Source organism: Lycorma delicatula, chromosome 6, assembly GCF_047948215.1.
Source record: "Lycorma delicatula isolate Av1 chromosome 6, ASM4794821v1, whole genome shotgun sequence".
Taxonomy (NCBI): domain Eukaryota; kingdom Metazoa; phylum Arthropoda; class Insecta; order Hemiptera; family Fulgoridae; genus Lycorma; species Lycorma delicatula.
The window spans coordinates 158,708,690-158,727,612 of NC_134460.1; the positions used below are offsets into that span (position 1 = coordinate 158,708,690).

Sequence of the window (18,923 nt, forward strand, 5' to 3'; positions counted from 1 at the left end):
AAAAGGAACGAGTATTTTCATAGAATTAGGACTTCTAAGCGGGATTCCTGGCGCTCTTTTGTTCAGGAGCAGGGGAACAAAGACCCTTGGGGTGTTGTTTATCGTGTACTTGGTCAGAAACGTAAAAAGGACAGTCTTCTGTCGGCTCTCTCGACCCAGGACGGCGTTGTAGTTGAGAAAGATCGTGTTTTATCTCTTCTGATGGACGATCTGCTCCCCGATGATACCGAGGTTGGTGAGACCTCGTATCACCGGTGAGTTCGAGCGGCGTTAGTGAATTTCAACACGGACTCTGGGTCTTTGGAGATTACTGAGGCGGAAGTCCGCCAAGTAATCTGTAGCATTGCTAGGAACAAAGCTCCCGGGTATGATGGTATCACGGTGTCGCTCCTTGTTCGCACCTTGCCTGTTATTCTTGGCCCGTTGACTAGGGTGTTCAATAGGTGTTTATTTGCCGGGTATTTCCCGGCTTGCTCGAAGCGTGGAATTTTGAAGCTGTTGTTCAAAGGTGGCGACAAGGACCCCACCGTTAGTTCTTCTTACCGTCCTCTGACGCTCTTGCCGGTTGTTGGAAAACTTTTCGAGAAAGTACTTTACCTCCGCATTAATAGTAGGCTCACTTCGAATCACATGCTGATGGACGACCAGTATGGCTTTAGACCCGGTAAGAGTACAGAGGATGCGATTCTCAGAGTCCTGGATCTGGCTTCAGGCAGTGAGTGCAAGTATGTACTCGGTGTCTTCTTGGACATATCCGGGGCATTTAATAACTTGTGGTGGCCCTCTGCCTTGTTTCAATTGCAGAAGCGTGGTTGCACGCAGGAAGAAATCAGGACTCTCTCGAGTTATTTCAGCAAAAGAACTGTTGTCCTTCGTGACGGCAGTTCGCAAGTAGGAAAGACCCTGTCAAAAGGATGTCCACAGGGCAGTGTATTAGGTTCACTAGTCTGGACCATCGAGTTTGACTCTCTCATGCGGCTGCGTTTGCCCGGTGGCTGTCGCGTCGTGCCCTTATACCAACGATGGGCTGCTGCTGGTTGAGGGTAGTTCGCGTGCTGAGATCGAGCTCAGAGCGGCACAGGGATGTAGGGTTTTGCGGTTGTGGAGTCTTCAGCATAAGATGGTTTTCAGTGCGGAGAAAACCACTATGATGTTTTTGAAGGGCCGTTTAGCTGCAACTCGCCATCCGCGGATTGTGATGGACGGTCGTTCAATTAGGTATGTCACCCTTCAGAAATATCTGGGTGTTATCCTTGATGAGAGGCTTCTCTTCAAGGAGCACCTTCAGTATGTGGCGAAGAAGGCAGTTGATGCTTTCTTCGACGTCCGTAGAGTGGTCCATCCCAATTGGGGGTTGAATTTCCATACCATGCGGATTCTTTATAAAGGCGTTTGTGAGGCCATTATGTTGTACGCTGCGCCGGTCTAGGCTCATCGATTGCGGTACCAATGCTATATAGGGACATTCTATTACGAGCCCAACGTTTTCTCTTGTTAGCGGTTGTCGGTGGTTACAGGACTGTCTCGCGAGAGGTTGTAACTGTGATCGTGGGCATCAAACCTGTGGATATTTCGGCTACGGAACGTAGCCAGCGGTATGTTGCAAAGAAGGGAGGCCTTCTTACTGCTGGGCGTATGCGTGAGATCGAAGACCAAGGTTTCGACTCTTGGCAAGATAGGTGGAATACTTCTTTGACAGGTCGTTATACGCATGGTATATTTCCCAATGTTAGAAGAGTTGCGAGCGATTAGCTGGGTATGCCCCAATCGGCATACCACTCAGTTCCTCTCAGGACATGGTGCCTTTAGGGATAAATTGGCAAAGTTTAGGTTGGTTGATTCCGGCTTCTGTCCGGACTTTAGGGTCGATGACACCGTGGACCATGTCCTTCACATATGTCCCCGGTACGAAGCTGATCGTACCAGAGTTGCTAGGGAACTCGAGAGAGTAAACTCTATTTGGATCTACGAGTCAACTGGAGGACTCGTAGAGTGGACAATAGTTGCTGGCTTCCTCGCCCTGAGCAGGGCTGCCGAAGGGATCTAGTAGGTGATAGGAGCCTGAGTGGCTAGGGACCGCCTGGGCAGTTGACTGGCCGAAGGTAGGCGCTTAAGGCAGCGTGCCTCGGTTAGATGTATTGGTGGTATGTATTAATCACGCTGTCGGCGGAGTTGCGGCTGTTGTCGGCGGGCGGGATTATTCTTGCCCGGTGGATGCGGTTGCGCTCCGACGGGGGCACAAATGAGCTAACGACACTGTCGGCGGGGCTTCTCTGGGTACTGCTTAGGTGGTATGCAGGGGAGTCTTGGCGGCGGTCTGCGAAAGATGGTGAATGTCACGCGGGACTCCGTGATGGCGCTGTGCGGGAGTAGGCGTTAATTCTCCTCTCCCGGGCGGACCGGAACGGAGTCAGATAGAAACTCACTTTGAGTATTAAGCGGGGTTCTTAAGGGAACAAGGTCTAAATTTCGATGTATAAAACTTTAGTGGGAAAGTTTGTTGTTGAGGTTATTAGTACGGATCTGAGACATTCAGAAAGTGGCTCTTTAATAGTTAGATCTAGGCGCGGGGTCTTCGTTCCGCGGTTAGGCTTCTAGCTTAGTTCCTGAGGGCGACGTGGTAGCTGCAGGTGTCCGTTGTCTTCATTCTGAAGGCATAAACACGTAAAAACTATCTCGGGGTGAATTTTACCGATGCAGATGTCCCTCGTGGCATCTCTGCGGGGCCTGGACTGAAAGCTGTGGTGCGCAATCACTTTGAGGGCGAGAAGATGTCCTCCGTTAAAGCCACTACTGGCTAGGAACGGAGGGGGTGGTGTAGCGACCGGACACGCTACGAGGTGGGATCTTCTCCCCTCGGGGGGGAATCGAGATGTATATAAATTAAAATCTAATACTGTGTTAAGTAAAGATGGTATACCAATTAATTTATAATACGAAAGAAAAGGTTGATAGGTAGGTGGAATATATTGAAGAGTTATACGAAGGAAGTGAATTAGAAACTGCTGTTATACAGGAAGAAGAGGAAGTCAAAGAGAATGAAAAAGGAGATTATAATACTGAAATCTGAATTTAATAGACTATTAAAATATTTGAATGGCAGAAAGGCTCCTATTGTAGATGGGATACCTGAAGAATTACTGTGCTGTGCAGGCGAGGAAGCGATAGATAGATTATACAAACTGGTGTGTAATATTTATGAAAAAAGGGAAGTTCCATCAGACTTCAAAAAAAGTGTTATTGCCATGATACCAAAGAAAGCAGGAGCAGATAAATGTGAAGAATACAGAACAAATAGCTACTCATGCATAAAAAATCTTAACTAGAATTTTATACAGAATAATTGAGAGAAAAGTGGAAGAAGTGTTAGGAGAATACCAATTTGGTTTTAGGAAAAGTACAAGGACAAGGGAAGCAATTTTAGCATTCAGATTAATGGTAGAAGGAAGATTAAAGAAAAACAAACCAACATATATGGAATTTATAGACTTAGAAAAGGCATTTGATAACGTAGACTGGAATAAAATGTTCAGCATTTTAACAAATTTAGGGTTCAAGTATAGAGATAGAAATTACAAGAACCAAACTGCAACAGTAATAATCGAACAACGTAAGAAATAAGCGTACAGAGGTAGAAGAATTTTGTAGAATTACTGAAGATGGACGAAGCAGGAGCAATATAAAATGCCAAATAGCATGGGTGAAATGAGCTTTCAGTCAGAAATATAATTTGTTTACATCAAAAATTAATTTAAACGTCTGGAAAATTTTTTTGAAAGTATATGGTTGGAGTGTCGCTTTATATGGAAGTGAAACTTGATGATCAGAATACCTGAGAAGAAAAGATTAGAAGCTTTTGAAATGTGGTGCTACAGGAGACTGCTAAAAATCAGATGGGTGGATTAAGTGACAAATGAAGAGTTTGCGGCAAGTTGATAAAGAAAGAAGCATTTGGAAAGGTGTAGTTAAAAGAAGAGACAGACTTATAGGCCACATATTAGGCATCCCGGAATAGTTGCTTTGATATTGGAGGTACAGGTGGATGGGAAAAATTGTGCGGGCAGATAACGTTTGGAATATGTAAAACAAATTGTTAGGGATGTAAACAGGGAATCTTGGAGCTGCATCAAGCCAAAAAAAAAAAAAAAAAAAAAAAAAAAAATAGGTACAGTTGTGTACTCTCTGAAGAGAGTAACAATGAATTGTTCAAAATTGAGGGAAGTCATTAAAACAACATAGAAAAAAATGGACCAAGTATACTTTCTGTGGCATACTGTGTTTTACATTTTGAACTAATAATCTACATTTTGTATATGTAATCTTACCAAAAGATGAAATTTCAACTGTTGGTTGACAAGGTAAAAAACTGTTAGCAACTCCTTTGTGCCAGAGCACCTAAGATCATCAGTAATTTCTTATCAGTAAATTGAACTGTTTACTGAATTCCCCAAAAAATTAAAATGGAAACTTTTTATTATTTATGGTATTTTAAATATTTAAAAAAACTGGGAAAAGGCAATAAGTAGACAATTTTTTCCCAAGAACTTACTGGAAGTTAATACATTATGATTTTCAAGAAATTTTAAAATTCTACATTTCATAATTTTTTCAAATCATTTACAAAATACATTCAGTAACAAAACTGGCCTACATTTTGTAAAATCAAGTGCCAAATATTTCTTAAGGAGGTAAATTACAATGGAAGTTTTAAGGCAAATGGAAAATATTTCATTATGAAATATTCATTAATAAGATTTGTGTGAGACAATAATCTATGGCTTCTTTCAAAATTCTACCTAAAATTTCAACATCTACTGAATGTTTACTCTATTTTTAAATACAAGTTTTAACTTCATGAAAATAAAAATACTATTCAAGAAAACTATTCAAGGTGAATAACGATATGAATAATATGTAAAGCGGAAAAATATTATTGTTTTTTGAAATACTGGAAAAGAATTACTAAATTTCTCTGCTACATAACAAGGAGATGAGATAAAGACTGTATTGATAAGCCCTTTTGTATTTTTTATAAAGTTATTAGACTTTTTTATTTTCATATCCACTTTCACTTTTGATAACTGCCCTCATTTGTTTAGTTAGATTTATTGTTTGAATTAGATATTAAATTATCATAATAAAATCTTTTAACATTTTGAATAACTTTAGCATAAATTGGACAAATATATTTAGATATTATTAGACAAATTAGACAAAAATCAGAGAAATTTTATTTAGTAATTTTACACATGTTCCACAGCGTAGAGTTAAATATTACATTTCCTTTAGTAATACATGCATTTTGTAGGTAGATTTCATAAGAAAGCTACCTATTGTAATGAGTATCATGATTCGACTTCTGAAAAATTTCAACATATCTTTGTGTTTCACATCCCCCAGACCTCAAAATCACCATCAGTCCAAAAGTTTTTATATATATATTTATTTCACTTTCTTGTGGACACAATAACTGTTGTAATTTTGCGCCAATCAATTTCAAATTGATACATAAAATATGACGACCCAAAATCTCAGTTGAGTTCATTAATGGGCAAAATCAGACTATGGGGATGAAAACTGGAGGGGGACTTTTTCAGAAAAAATCAAAATATCACTATAACTTTCTTATTAAATAAAATATTGAACTCGTTTAAAGTTCCTACTATTGTTTGGATAAGGCCCTAACACTTATCTAAGTAAAGTCTTTTGATATCACCAACCATTGGCCCAAGGGGTGGAAAAAATTGGGTTTTGAAGACAAAAAAAATCAACTTCCCTTAACAGGTATAACATCAAACGGTTTAAAGTGGTCATTAGTCCTCTAAACATTACCTAAAACTTTTGTCTGAAACAATTTTTGTTTACAGCAAGGGATGATGAAAATTTTTCTGGAATTGTAAGAAGATGGGGCTTGTCATATGCTAAACATGTGAAACATTTTTTCACATGTAACCATTGTCGTATTGAGTAAATTTGAACTTTATCTTAAGTTTAAGGTGGAAATCTTTTTTATCCACTACTTAGCACCAGTGAAATCTACCTCTACTTTCTGGTATGCCAAAAGAAATTTTTTTTATGTTTAAACTGTTTTTTTTACTAAAGAAACTTTACTTTTTTTTACTAAAGAACTAGGAAGAAGGCCTTCAAAAAAGATTAAGAAAATTGTTAAATTTCTCATTAAAGCTAATTTTGTTATTATTTTCCCAATTTTTTCTCTAACAATGAGATTAGATCAGATTTTTGATCAAAAGAAATTACCCTTTTAAAGAAATAAAACTAATTATTGTCTCGTTACATATTTTTGTTAAGAAATTATGAAATTGCAGTTGTAATCTGAAAGTTTGTAAACTGCACAAAAGGTTGAAAAATTATCTTTCAGTAGTTTTGGAAACCATCTTAATATTGATCTAACATTAGATTTAGTGCAGAAGCTACAGCCTACAAATCATAAAATCTTTGTCATCATATTGAGCATTTTATTCATCCTAACAATACTAGATAAATAATTAACATCATTATTTTCAGAGAGTAAGTCTGATTGGTGCCTCTTGCACTTCAGATGTTTCAAACATATGATTAGATCGGAGAACAGATTCTGTAAAGCTACAAATTAATGTATCCATTTCAGTCATAAGATAATGGTTACATACATTGTTTTTGTACAGAATGGAAACTAACATTTCTATGATCCTTTCAAGTGACCAGTATTTACTTTAAAAATTTATATTGAAGCAAGGGTCAAGGATTAACGTTGAATACTGCACATAAGATCGATCAATAGTTTGTAATAACATTGTGGCATTATTATTTTTCACTGAGAAATTTTTTATAAGTAGCACAGTTTTACTATTGTTTCATTTTTTAAATAGTCTGCTTAAATTAAATTACAGGCTGTAACTTAACTTATGCCTAATTGTAATAATTAATTTAATTCAAATGTATTTTAGGTTGAACAGTCAGAAAATGTGCTGTTAATAACATTAGAAATGTGCCTTAACAACATTACAAGATAATATCGGTAGTTTACAGATCTAACTAAATGCAACTGGAGTTTTAAATTTGTAAGAACCTGGTTCCTGCTCTATCTCGGAACATTTATAATAACAACTTATCCCAAGATGTAACCAATCACCTAATATAACAGTTTGTTGTATTAATATAATTATCTGTACATTGTTTGTATGGATGACAGCAGGGTTAAGGACAGTTGGCTTTCAGTAAAGACACAAATACTGATTATTCACACGAATTTTGGACAGAATTAAAATTTTTTGCAGACTAGTTCTCATGATGTTGAAAACTTTCTTTAACATTACTTATTTGTAAATTACTTCAGAAAACATTATAAAAACAATCCTCACAATCAAATAAAATAAATTTAAAGCTACACCTTTCAGTATGATTGTAAAGATACAATCATGTATCATGTGGCGGGGGGGGGGGTAATTGAATCAAATACAAAGAAGAGAGTGCCTGTAAGATCTACATTAATGATCAAAAGATACACTTCTAATAATTACTTTAAGCAAGGTAAACGCATTCATCATTTATTTCACCACTAAATAATAAATAGTTATTCTCTAATGTGGGTCTGGTTGAATGTTTACAGATCAGTTTATATTTTTGTATAATTCTGGAGATTTCTGTTTTCTAAAAGAATCTGATATAGTTCTCAGATGTCTCTTTAATAGAAGTAAGAGATTACTCCATAAATATAAATTCAATTAACGGAGCTGTTTAATGTGAAATTGTTGGTGAGAAATGTACTTCTCGTTTCCTGGTGAAGATTCCCAGATCTTCTGAAAGGGTACACTGATGCTCATCACTTGGAGAAGACCTTGAATGAAGCATTCCGTTTTGGCGAGATTGTTAGGATATCTTCAAAGACCTTCTGTGAGAAGTTCTCAATGACAAACTTTTTATTTGATTCCTTTTTCTAAAGTTGCATTCCATTTGTTTTGGTAGATGTTCACTGGATCCATGCTATGGAGAAGTCATTAAATCTTTATTTATTTACTGAATTTGTGCTGTTTGGTAAGAATGACACTGCTTATAGATATTATATGAGGGCTTTTTTAGGAGCAATAAAAATCATAACTTGAGAAGGTGAGGTGCTAGTTGAATTAAGCTGGGTTTAATAATTCTTCCAAGCACAATTCAGACACAATTAACAGGTTTTTAACAAATTTAAAAAAGATGGAGTTTCAAAAATCAAAATGTGCATACATATAAATGTTTACGTATGAGCGCACCTTATTATCAACTAAATATATCAGTTATGATTTTTTTATTTTTATTTAATAGAAGTTGCTTTGTTAGTACCATTAGATTGTATCAGTAGAGAATTTTAAAACAAAAATTTAACAGTTACATAAAAGATCTGAATTTATATTTTATTCATTTATCATCATAATTAGTATAGGATTGTTATAGGTAATGTTGTGTCAATAACAGAATAATTCTGGTATTAAATGTATTTCTGTGAGAAATTAAAAAAAAATAATTTTAAAATTTAAGATAAAAAGTAATACATAATTCTGCAACTCAGACAATCTTAGCAAACATTTGGTAGTAATTATTTATTATTGATTCCTGCATACTTTTTCTTACTTTTATTAGATGCTTGTGAATCACCGTTGTGTTTCTTTTGAATAGTTTTTTCATGCTGGCAAATTGTTTATAAGCTAACCTGTACTTTAAATAAAAGTAACATTTTTTATAAAATAAATTCAAAAATTGCACTTAAATACAAAAAAAAAAAAAAAAACAATATAATTCAATTCTTTAAATTTTGACTCCTTGAAATCAGCCCCACGTAATCATTTTCTTTTACTTCAGACTCAAAATTAAATAAGAACTGAATAAAGTTATTTTTTTAGTGCTGTTTGATGGTGGTTTCTTTTAAACATTTATTTTATAATAAATTAATAAATAGTTATGTATTTTGATGAGCATCAAATACAACAAGAATTAATCCCAAGAATCAAAGAGTTAAAGCCATAGAGTTAGTCAAAAGTTAATCCAAAGGTCATGTATATTACTTAGATAGAATTTCATGGGTGGAAACAAAACACACAGAAAAACATTCAAATAAATTAATTATCGAAAAAAAATAAAACCTTCAAAAAAATGTTGGGTAGGATGATAAAAAAAAAGGATGGCACACATATGATGACTTTTGTACATTAAAATAATTCAGTCACCAAATAAAAATTTAGGAAGATTGCATTAATAAAACAAGTGATAAAAGAGGAATTTGGTAAGACTAAATACAAGTAGCATTAGAATAACAACAGCAATAATAATAATTATATCAGTATAAAATCTTATATAAGAAAAGTTAAAAGCTGTATTTACTTAGTATAAATAAATGTATATTACACATATAGTATTGGACAGTATTAATAGGTAACAGTATTTGTAGATTATAAAATGTACCAAATTAATATTATGCTCAAATCTACTATACAGTATTGTATACTGAATTAAGACAAATTGAGATTCTAAAATAATGTCAATTGCTTGAAAAAGTAATAAAGTTGATGAAAACAGTAATAATGAATGGTAAACAATAGAACATAGTGTAAAGTATAAAACAAACAAATGAAAAGAATGCTCCATCACACTAGTGCAGATTATAAACTTGTGCTTTTCAAGCTTTTACTTGTACATTGTATGATAGTGAGCAATAAAAGAATTATGCAATTTAGAAAGCATTTGTTTTTTATAACCATTAAATAAATGATTTTCTAAAGTAGCAATAAAAAGAAAAGACAAAAATGAGAGTCAGGTACCAATTAGAGTTGTAATCCAATCTATTTTTACTTCCTTGTACGAAGTAAAGAAAGTATTGTAATCGCAAAAAATTTCGGTTTTCAAATTTCAACAGAAATATCCATTTTGACCATCCCTGAATCCATTTTGACTAGTTTCGGCGTGATGTATGTACATATGTATGTCACAATCAAAATGACAGGCGTGTCCCCATGAAGACGTAAAAACAAATTACAGCCTTATACAGAAACTAATAACATTTACTTGTTGTAAAGCTGTAAATGTTAAGTTGTGTTCATTTAGTAAACACTTTGTGTTCACTAACCAAACCATACCGTGGTTTACTAACTATATACATTACCATGGTACGTTTGGTATAAATATGACATAAATACAGTAACAAAAACAATTTAGAAATTATGTATACAAAAAAACCTCTTAATAATCTTGATCAGGGTGAAATACAGTTAAACATATCAACAGATAAATAATTAATTCACTGCAGAAAAAACAGAAGAGCAGTGATTATTACTGATGAACAATATTTGCAATCAATCGAAAACATTTTGACATAAGTAAAAATAAATTATATGCAGTATGATATAATATTTGGTTTGGTTTATATGAAGGAAAAAATATTTTGGGTAAATTAATAATGTTTTTAGAGTAACAATTAAAAACTTGTCACCAGTCCTACTAATTCTAACATGTTTGAATGCTATTTTGGACACAAACTATATATTATTAAGTTTGTGTAGATATAATCAGTCAATATTTATCAAATCTTATCACACTATTTATCAGTAATTACTAATTTAACTTTTTAGCTAAAAATTGTAATGTACACAATGAAGATGTTAATGAACAATCATCCATGTCAAAACTTATCAGTTACAAAAACTTTTGCTAAATTATTTTTAAGATTTTCTTTTGGATTTTCTATAAGCCATATGAACATGGAAGCAAAGGACTTGAGTATATTAACACATGTACTGAAGTTTCAAAACCATAGTTTATTTACATCATGAATCACAAAAACAAATTAGCGATAAAATATGTTACTATATGTCCATTAATATCACATTAATATTATGTTATATAAACAGTGTTCTTTATTGTATATTGCTGATAATCTAAAATTTTGAACACATATAATAAAAAAATAGCGATAATAGTAAAGGTCATGTTAACTGATTGTAATAATAATAAATAATTATAAATAATTAAATAATTTATAATAAATAATTTAGGCAATTCATAGTAATATAAATATTTTATATTCAAAAAAGCTGTGTAATAAAATGAAACTGAATAATATAAATATAAAATAAGCTTAAATGTAAAAAGAAAAGTGTCAATCTGAAATGTGTAATAATAATGGATACAAAAGTTATTTTTTTGAGCCAAAACCTTGTAACAACATGCGACATGCAAATAAAATAAATACATTAAAAATAAATGATACAAATAAATAAATAAAGTGTATAAAACAACGTAAAAATAAAAAAAAATAATTTATTTCAACTTAAAAAAATTATATTAAAAAATTCTTATTAAAAAAATATTTTATTAATTTATCTTGTATTAAAAAATATATATCATTAAAAATCCTGATAATAAATTTATAAATTGTTTCTACACAACGTCAAAGAACAAAATAGAACTGCTGCAAGAGTTACTACTTATATAAAGGAGATAAAGAAGTGAAAATGCAAACATGTAATTCCACTGAATAAGATATGATTATTTTTATTTAAACAATTTAAAAGAGATGTTAAATATTATTTATAATGAATATATGTAATACACTAAATAATTTTTATATTGTGTAAATAATACTTATAGTGTATATGAATACTAAATACTAGAATTACACTTCTGAAAAGAAAGACTTGTAATTTTTACCTTGAGTACAGTTTACTTTTCTTAGCTTCATTCTTTTATTATATGTGCATTTTGGAATAACTCCATTGTCAAAATTTATTGTACTAGTACTTTTAAGATTCTATTAGTCTTTATATAATGTTTAGTCAACACCCCTCCCTTTATTTGATGATATGGCTTTTTCTTGTTTATTTTTATTTATCTACTTCCTGTTTTCAGTAAACTGACACTATAAAGATTTCAGAAAAGAAACTAAACAAGGGAAAGCTAAATAATAATTTGAAAGCAGAAATTATTAAAACTTTAGAAACAATTCTTTAACAAAACCAATTTAAATTTAATAATAAAATATGTGGAATGAAGGATGGACTATACACGGGCAACCCAATATCAGCGATACTCAGTGAAGTATTCCTATAGAATACAGAGAAGAAAATATACCAGATATCATGAAAAAATAGAGTTGGTTAAAATATATTAGGTACCTGGATGACACTCTATTAGTAATTAAAAAATAAATAAATAATAATGAAGAAAAAATTCTCGAAGAAATGAACAAATTTCAGTTAAACATTAAATATATAATGGAAAAAGAGAGAGAGGAAGCTGTTAATTGTGTTAGACCTAACAATAAAAAGGAATAATAATCTAGATTTTCAAATATACAGAAAGAAAACTTGAACAGATAATATCATAGCTTATGATTTAAATCAGCCATGAAGCTATGAAGCATAAATTAGTGGCTTTTAGATACATAATTGACGACATAATTAAAGAAACTAGCGTATAAAAAAGGAGTTAAACAATATTTTTCATACAGCAGAAAATAATGGGTATAAAAAAATGATCAGAAAAATGAGTAAAAATAAAAATAAAAGAAAGGAAATTAAAACAACAAACAATAAAGAACCTTTAAATGGAGTAAATTAAAATTTAAAGAAAATAAATTTATTACGTGATTAAACAATTCTTTAGTAAATATAATATAAAAATTGTTATAAATACAAATAATACATTAAAAATGATTTTTAATAGTAATATAGAAGAAAAAGATATTTACAACAGTAACTGTAAACACAAAGTATGATGTAAATGCAATGAGACTACACTGGACAAAGGGAAGAAAATTAAAATTAATATCTAATGAACAACACATGAGATCTTCTAAAAATTAAAAACAAGATTCTAATTATGCAACACATTTAATAAAAGAAGGGCATACCCAATGAATATGGAAGAATCAATGAAATTAATTCACAACTGTATTAAAGAAGAATGAACATTTTAGAACATTTAGAAATCTTCAAATTAAAATGTAACAATAAAACAATCATACATGAATAGATCAACAATCAAATGAATGTCCTTTTCAAGAAGCTCAATTTACTAAAAACAGGAAATAGATAAATAAAAACAAAAGATGTGCAATTATTGACAAATAAACAAGGAGAAAACCAGATAAGATATGATGTCAAATAAAGGGTAGGGTGTTAACTAAAGATTATATAAAGACTAACAGAAACTTAAAAGTACCAGTACAATAAATTTTGACAGTGGAGTTATTCTGAAATGCGTCAACATATAATAAAAGAATGAAGCTAAGAAAGATAAACAGTACTCAACTTAGAAATCATAGTGTTCTTAGCATAAAATATAGTAGTAATAATTATATCTTAATAACAACAAAGATTTTTAATTTAGAAAAAGCAGACAAATAACAAATTACTACCATACAGAAGTGTAACATTCACAGATAATAGAATAAAAGGTAAAACATAAAATAGAATTTGAAAATAACTTCAACACTAAATTTCCGTTAAATCTATAAGTAATTATTTAATTTCATTACAGTAAAAACTGTAATTAGAAAAAAAAATTGTTTGAGTTACAGTAATTAAGGAAAAATAGAATGAAACTGACAGGGTGTACAAAGAGATGTATGTTTCACTTTTTTGGGGCTAGAATAAATAAAACAGACATTATGAATGAAGAAAGTTAAAGATCAGAATAACCACTTACCACAGGGTAATATATTTTATTAATTAATTAAAACTTTTTAATTAGAGTGGAAGTTTTGAAGGAGAATAGGTATTTATAAAATGACTATTATCTTATTACATAATCACTTCATAATTATGATGGGTTTTCAAGGTCTTATTTACAAAGAAGTTATGATTTTTGCAATTCTTAATTTATATTGAAAAGTGCTTCAAATTTTTTCTTAAATGAAGGGAACTGGGGGTCTCTGTTTATACCAAATTTTATGCTTTTACACTTTTGTTTATTTTTATTTTTTTATATAGAAAAAAACAATTAATAATTATGAAATTTCAACATTTTTTAACCGAAGAGGCTATAAGGTCTTGGTAATAGATAGTAAAAAATTCAAAAAAGTAGAGGGAAAAATTGATCGGCCGTTCTCCATGGTGGAGTGATAGCACCTCAGCCTTTCATCTGGAGGTCCTGGGTTTTAATTCTGGTCAGGCATGGCATTTTTCATGTGCTACAAATTTCCAGTCTCATAGGGCAAAATGAACAAAAGCAATTCATGCCTGTCATCTAAAAAAAAAAAATTCTTTGTAATTCTGTGCAAGAATATCAACATTTTGTTTCCACTGTCCTAACTCTTTCCAAGTCAGAAATGCACTGATTTTCAGAGTACAAGGCACTATGTATGTCTGATTAATGAATAAACCCTCACACAAGCATCAAGTTTCAACTCACTCACTACTGTGACACACTGCGAAAGCAGGTATGAAAAATACATCACTAAACGGTGATAGAGGTTATGTGTTAAGATTAATTTGAGGTTATGTTTGTTGACCAATTATGTAGACTAATCAATTTTCATACTACCAATATATCTTCATATATAATAGTATTATATATATATATATATATATATATATATATATATATATATATATATATTATTTATTTAAATTAAGTTTTTTGTAGTCCACATGTAAATTCTAGCTAATTACAAAATATAAATTTATTCAGCCACTCCACAAGTACAGAAATAAAGAACACTCTTATATCTTACTTTTCTCTTTCCATCAAAGTGCTTTCGGGCCTAAGTCCATCTTCAGTAATGTCTTTTTTTCTCTTTTCACATTTACATTTTTCATAAGTTAAAATTTTTAGAACAAATATTTGCTCAGTCAATAAAATTTTATTTTTTAATTTAAAACATTAATACTTAAAATTTCCTTAACATATTATCTAATCTTAATGTTAATGCGAAAAGTAAGGTAAGAGTGTTCTTTACTTCTGTACTTATGTAGTGGCTGAATAAGTTTATATATTGTAATTAACTACATAATACCTACCTAACTACCTATATATATATATATATATATATATATATATATATATAATATATATATATTATTATTATTATTATTATTATAGTGCTATGACTGGGTTGAGGTAATGATTTATTCCAATTTCTCTAAATGTGTAAAGATCGACTGGTCTTCTTTGCTACTTAAAACAGAAATCAATTTTGATACAGAAACACTTAACAGTTGAAGAAAAAAGAGAAAGTTACAACCTAGAGTTTTTATATTGATTACCTAAGAACAGTATAGTTATGCACCTTTTAACGAAGGGTTTTAGCATATTAAAATGAAACTTAAACAAAAATGATAAAAAAATATACACTGGAATACTTCTCTAAAAAGCTGAACCGTAGTGAGTTTGTAAAGACAATAATTGAAGAATAAAAATCAAAAGTGAAAGAATTAAGAGATTCAATCCCGTTGTTCTTTGACTGAACTGATAAAAAAAAACTGAGGAACAAATTATCAAATTTTTTGTTTAAATTGTTCTTTGCAAATTTATATATGTCAAAAAAAAACTGTTACTGCAAATGAAATCATTCTGATGTCTGTCTGGTATCTAAGCCCGATGAAAAATTACAGTTTATAATTTGTGATGAGAGTGAGATATAAATTTTATAGTGTACAAGATATGGTTACACCTGGCTGGGATTCAAACTCAGAACCTCCTGGAAACAGAAAAATATCACTCTGCCACAAAACGATAAAGTGGTAACTACTTTTGCAGTGGTCCTTCTCTCTCTAATGGTAATAATAAACAGTAAATAGAAAATTATGTTCTATTAAATAAATGTTCTTTTGATACCATACGCACAAATGTTTTGAACTGTACTGTGAAATGAATGTAAATATTAAATAATATAAAAAAATAATCTATTCACTTACTTACTTTACAGGCATACTTCTAAGTACGAATATATCTTTTTATGATTATAAGGATGAAATAAGAAAAGTGGCAGATTATTGGTGAGACCTATCTCAGGACCACTTAAGTGAAAACTAGTATTATACTGATCAATATATCAACTGGTTGGCCGAGTATTATAGTTAAGTACACTATCATGTTAACCTAACACACTAATTTTGTAAATCTGTTTATTAAAAAATTCAGATAACACAAAATGAAAATAATCATTTATTATTTAGCATTCTGCACTACATTTAAATTTACAACCGTCATACCTTAAAAATAACAGCCTTTTACAATAAAGACAATCTGTTAGGTTATGTACTTTTTGAATTACTATGACCTATTTTTTTGTGCTGGATGATATCCAAAATGATTATTTGAACTCTCTAATAAAGATCATACTGAAGACAAGGCAAGCATTAAGGGTCAACCGCAAATAGAATAAGAGACTGAACTAACAAATGTAGTCGATTACATATGCTATGAGGAATGTAAAAATATGAAGAAACAGCTTTGCTATATTACAATATTGCTGTAAATCATCTGAGATAAGGGAAGTTGTTAGATGTATTCACTTCATGTATCTCTTTAAGTAAATCAAATAATTAAAGATTATTTGTAAATAAAAATAAAGATGTAAATGATAAGTACTTGCAGAAGAAAGAAAAAGCTTACATTATACAATAAAATAAACAACAGGATAAAATTAACATTTAAGTTGCGTTAATATAATTAGTAAATCTAAAAATTGGAATAAAATAAATAAAAATATACAAAAAATCTTTCTACTCAATTCTACAAATAATAAAAATAAATAAGTAAAAAGTAAATAAATAAAAAGACTGAAATAATTTTAATAAACTGAGAAAAAATTGGATTTTAAAGTGTGATAAATAAAAAACCATTCCTCATGCAAGTTAATTATGTGTTAGTCTCCTACTGTGGCAATATTATGTGCTTATTTAATAAAATGTTAACAACACTAGAATTCAGTTTTTTAAATTAATTTTCCTATGCATAAAAACAATATAAAAGTATAGTTGCACTGTTTAAAGATACTTTATCTCGCTTTAAATAGAATAATAATATTTATTGATGCAAAGCTTCTTAATACAGGCCTTGGAATGAGTAACCCGAGAAAAAACCAGTGTCATGAAAAACTGTCACTTGCTAATGATACACAATAATTTCATTCAAGAATCATGTTCAACAAATGATACTGTTTTTGTGAACGGTTTTTGATCACGCTCATTTGTTATTTTTATTTTAATAACCGATACATTCTTTGTATTATACAATGTGAAATAAATATATAAATAAATATTTTTTATAAAATGTGTACTTCATTGTTAGTAAATATTTCTTATTAATAATAAAAAAAAAATATATCATTTGTGTATATTGCATATACATTATTTTGCACCATTAATAATTCATATAATACTGTGTAAGAAGCTTCGCTTGTCAAGTGTCCATGCACCGACGCACGTTTTTATTAATTTTGTACATATTTAATGATTTATTGAACATTATTATTTATTGATTTATACAACAGGAATATTTTAAATGTTTATAGATTCAAACAGTAATAAAATAATATCAGATAAAGGAATTCAATTTGTGATTAAGTTATTAAAGATAAGAGTAAGCTGTTAGAGGTGCATGATAATTATGTTTTTCTTTAAAATTTATCAGGGTGAAATTTTCTTCAAATAAGGCTAACTAATGTAGCTAAAATCTAACTTATAAACCGTATACTGCAACAAATTAGTATACTTATTACTGTTAAAAAGAAAAAAAATGAATGGTTAATAATAAATTATTGTATGAACAGAGTTAAAATTTTATATAAAAGCATTCACTTAATACAAAATTCTTTTAAAAATAACTTTGATAATAAGTATATAGATTCAGAAAATAAGTATTCTTAATTCTGAAAAAATAAAAAGGTCAAGCATTCTATTTTAACAGCATCACAAAATATTGGTGATGATATGATTTAAATACAAATCGTATATATGAGTAGATGTAGTATTAAATATCTTTCAACAGAGAAACTTTAATATATGAATGTAATATCATTGCTAATTAATGCAATAATTATTTAGTAGCATTTAATATCATATAGCTAACATAAAAAATGATTGTTGTCATAAAAACTGGAATTTTCATTACAAGACTTAAAAATCAATTTGCTTACTGATATTAAAAAATTTGTGCACAAAAATTGTTTGTATTTGAAGTGATTCTATTAAAATTAATGCTAAATTTATTTATTTTAAATATTATAAATGAATTTTTTACCTTCGAGTCGGTTTAATTCCATGTGACTCCATTTCTTTTTCTAACTGTCGTATTCTAAACCTTGCCATGTCTAATTCATGTCTAACTTTCCATAAATGAGTGTCACATATTGGATCTCGACAACGATGATTACGTAAAATATCTTGAGCTTCATAAACAGCACCACGAAATGTTAACGATTTTCCCATACTCTAGAGAAAAAAGGATTTCTGGTCATTATAGAAACATTACGACTTCACTAAAGTATAATATAATTTGAACTGCTTAGCACTAACCACAAGCATTCTTACTAATATCAGATAAAGGAATTCAATCTGAGATTAAGTTGATCATAAGATAATCTTTTAATAACAAATAACAGCATAAATAATTTTATACTAGTGACTTTCAAATTTTAAGAGAAAATATGCATAAATTACTTTCACCATGTAAAAGCTTGTAATCACTTCTAAAGTTTAGCCTATTACAGTCACACATCTTATTAATACTACCATTTGACATTTTAAAAGTTTTATTGCAAGCGAGATAGACTTCTAATTTCTTATCCTACAAATATAATGTATTTATTTTGAAAATTCACTATGAGTGAGTGTAACTGATTAAAATATATTTTTAATCAATATTGGCTAGTATGTTCATAAAAATTTTGAGTAAGAAATAGCAGATATTGTTAAGTATTTAATCATATGAAGTACTGAATCTAGTTT

The 18,923-nt window shown here is 30.2% G+C and overlaps 1 protein-coding gene across 1 annotated transcript in view; it reads right to left on the minus strand.

Moving 5' to 3' along the window:
- Positions 1-18,923, minus strand: part of Nmdar2 (glutamate ionotropic receptor NMDA type subunit 2) — a 694,511-nt gene that overhangs the window by 12,520 nt on the left and 663,068 nt on the right. The window contains exon 16 of the mRNA XM_075369831.1: positions 18,217-18,407. Within this exon, the coding sequence (XP_075225946.1) occupies positions 18,217-18,407 (191 nt within the window). The remainder of the gene's footprint in view (positions 1-18,216; positions 18,408-18,923) is intronic.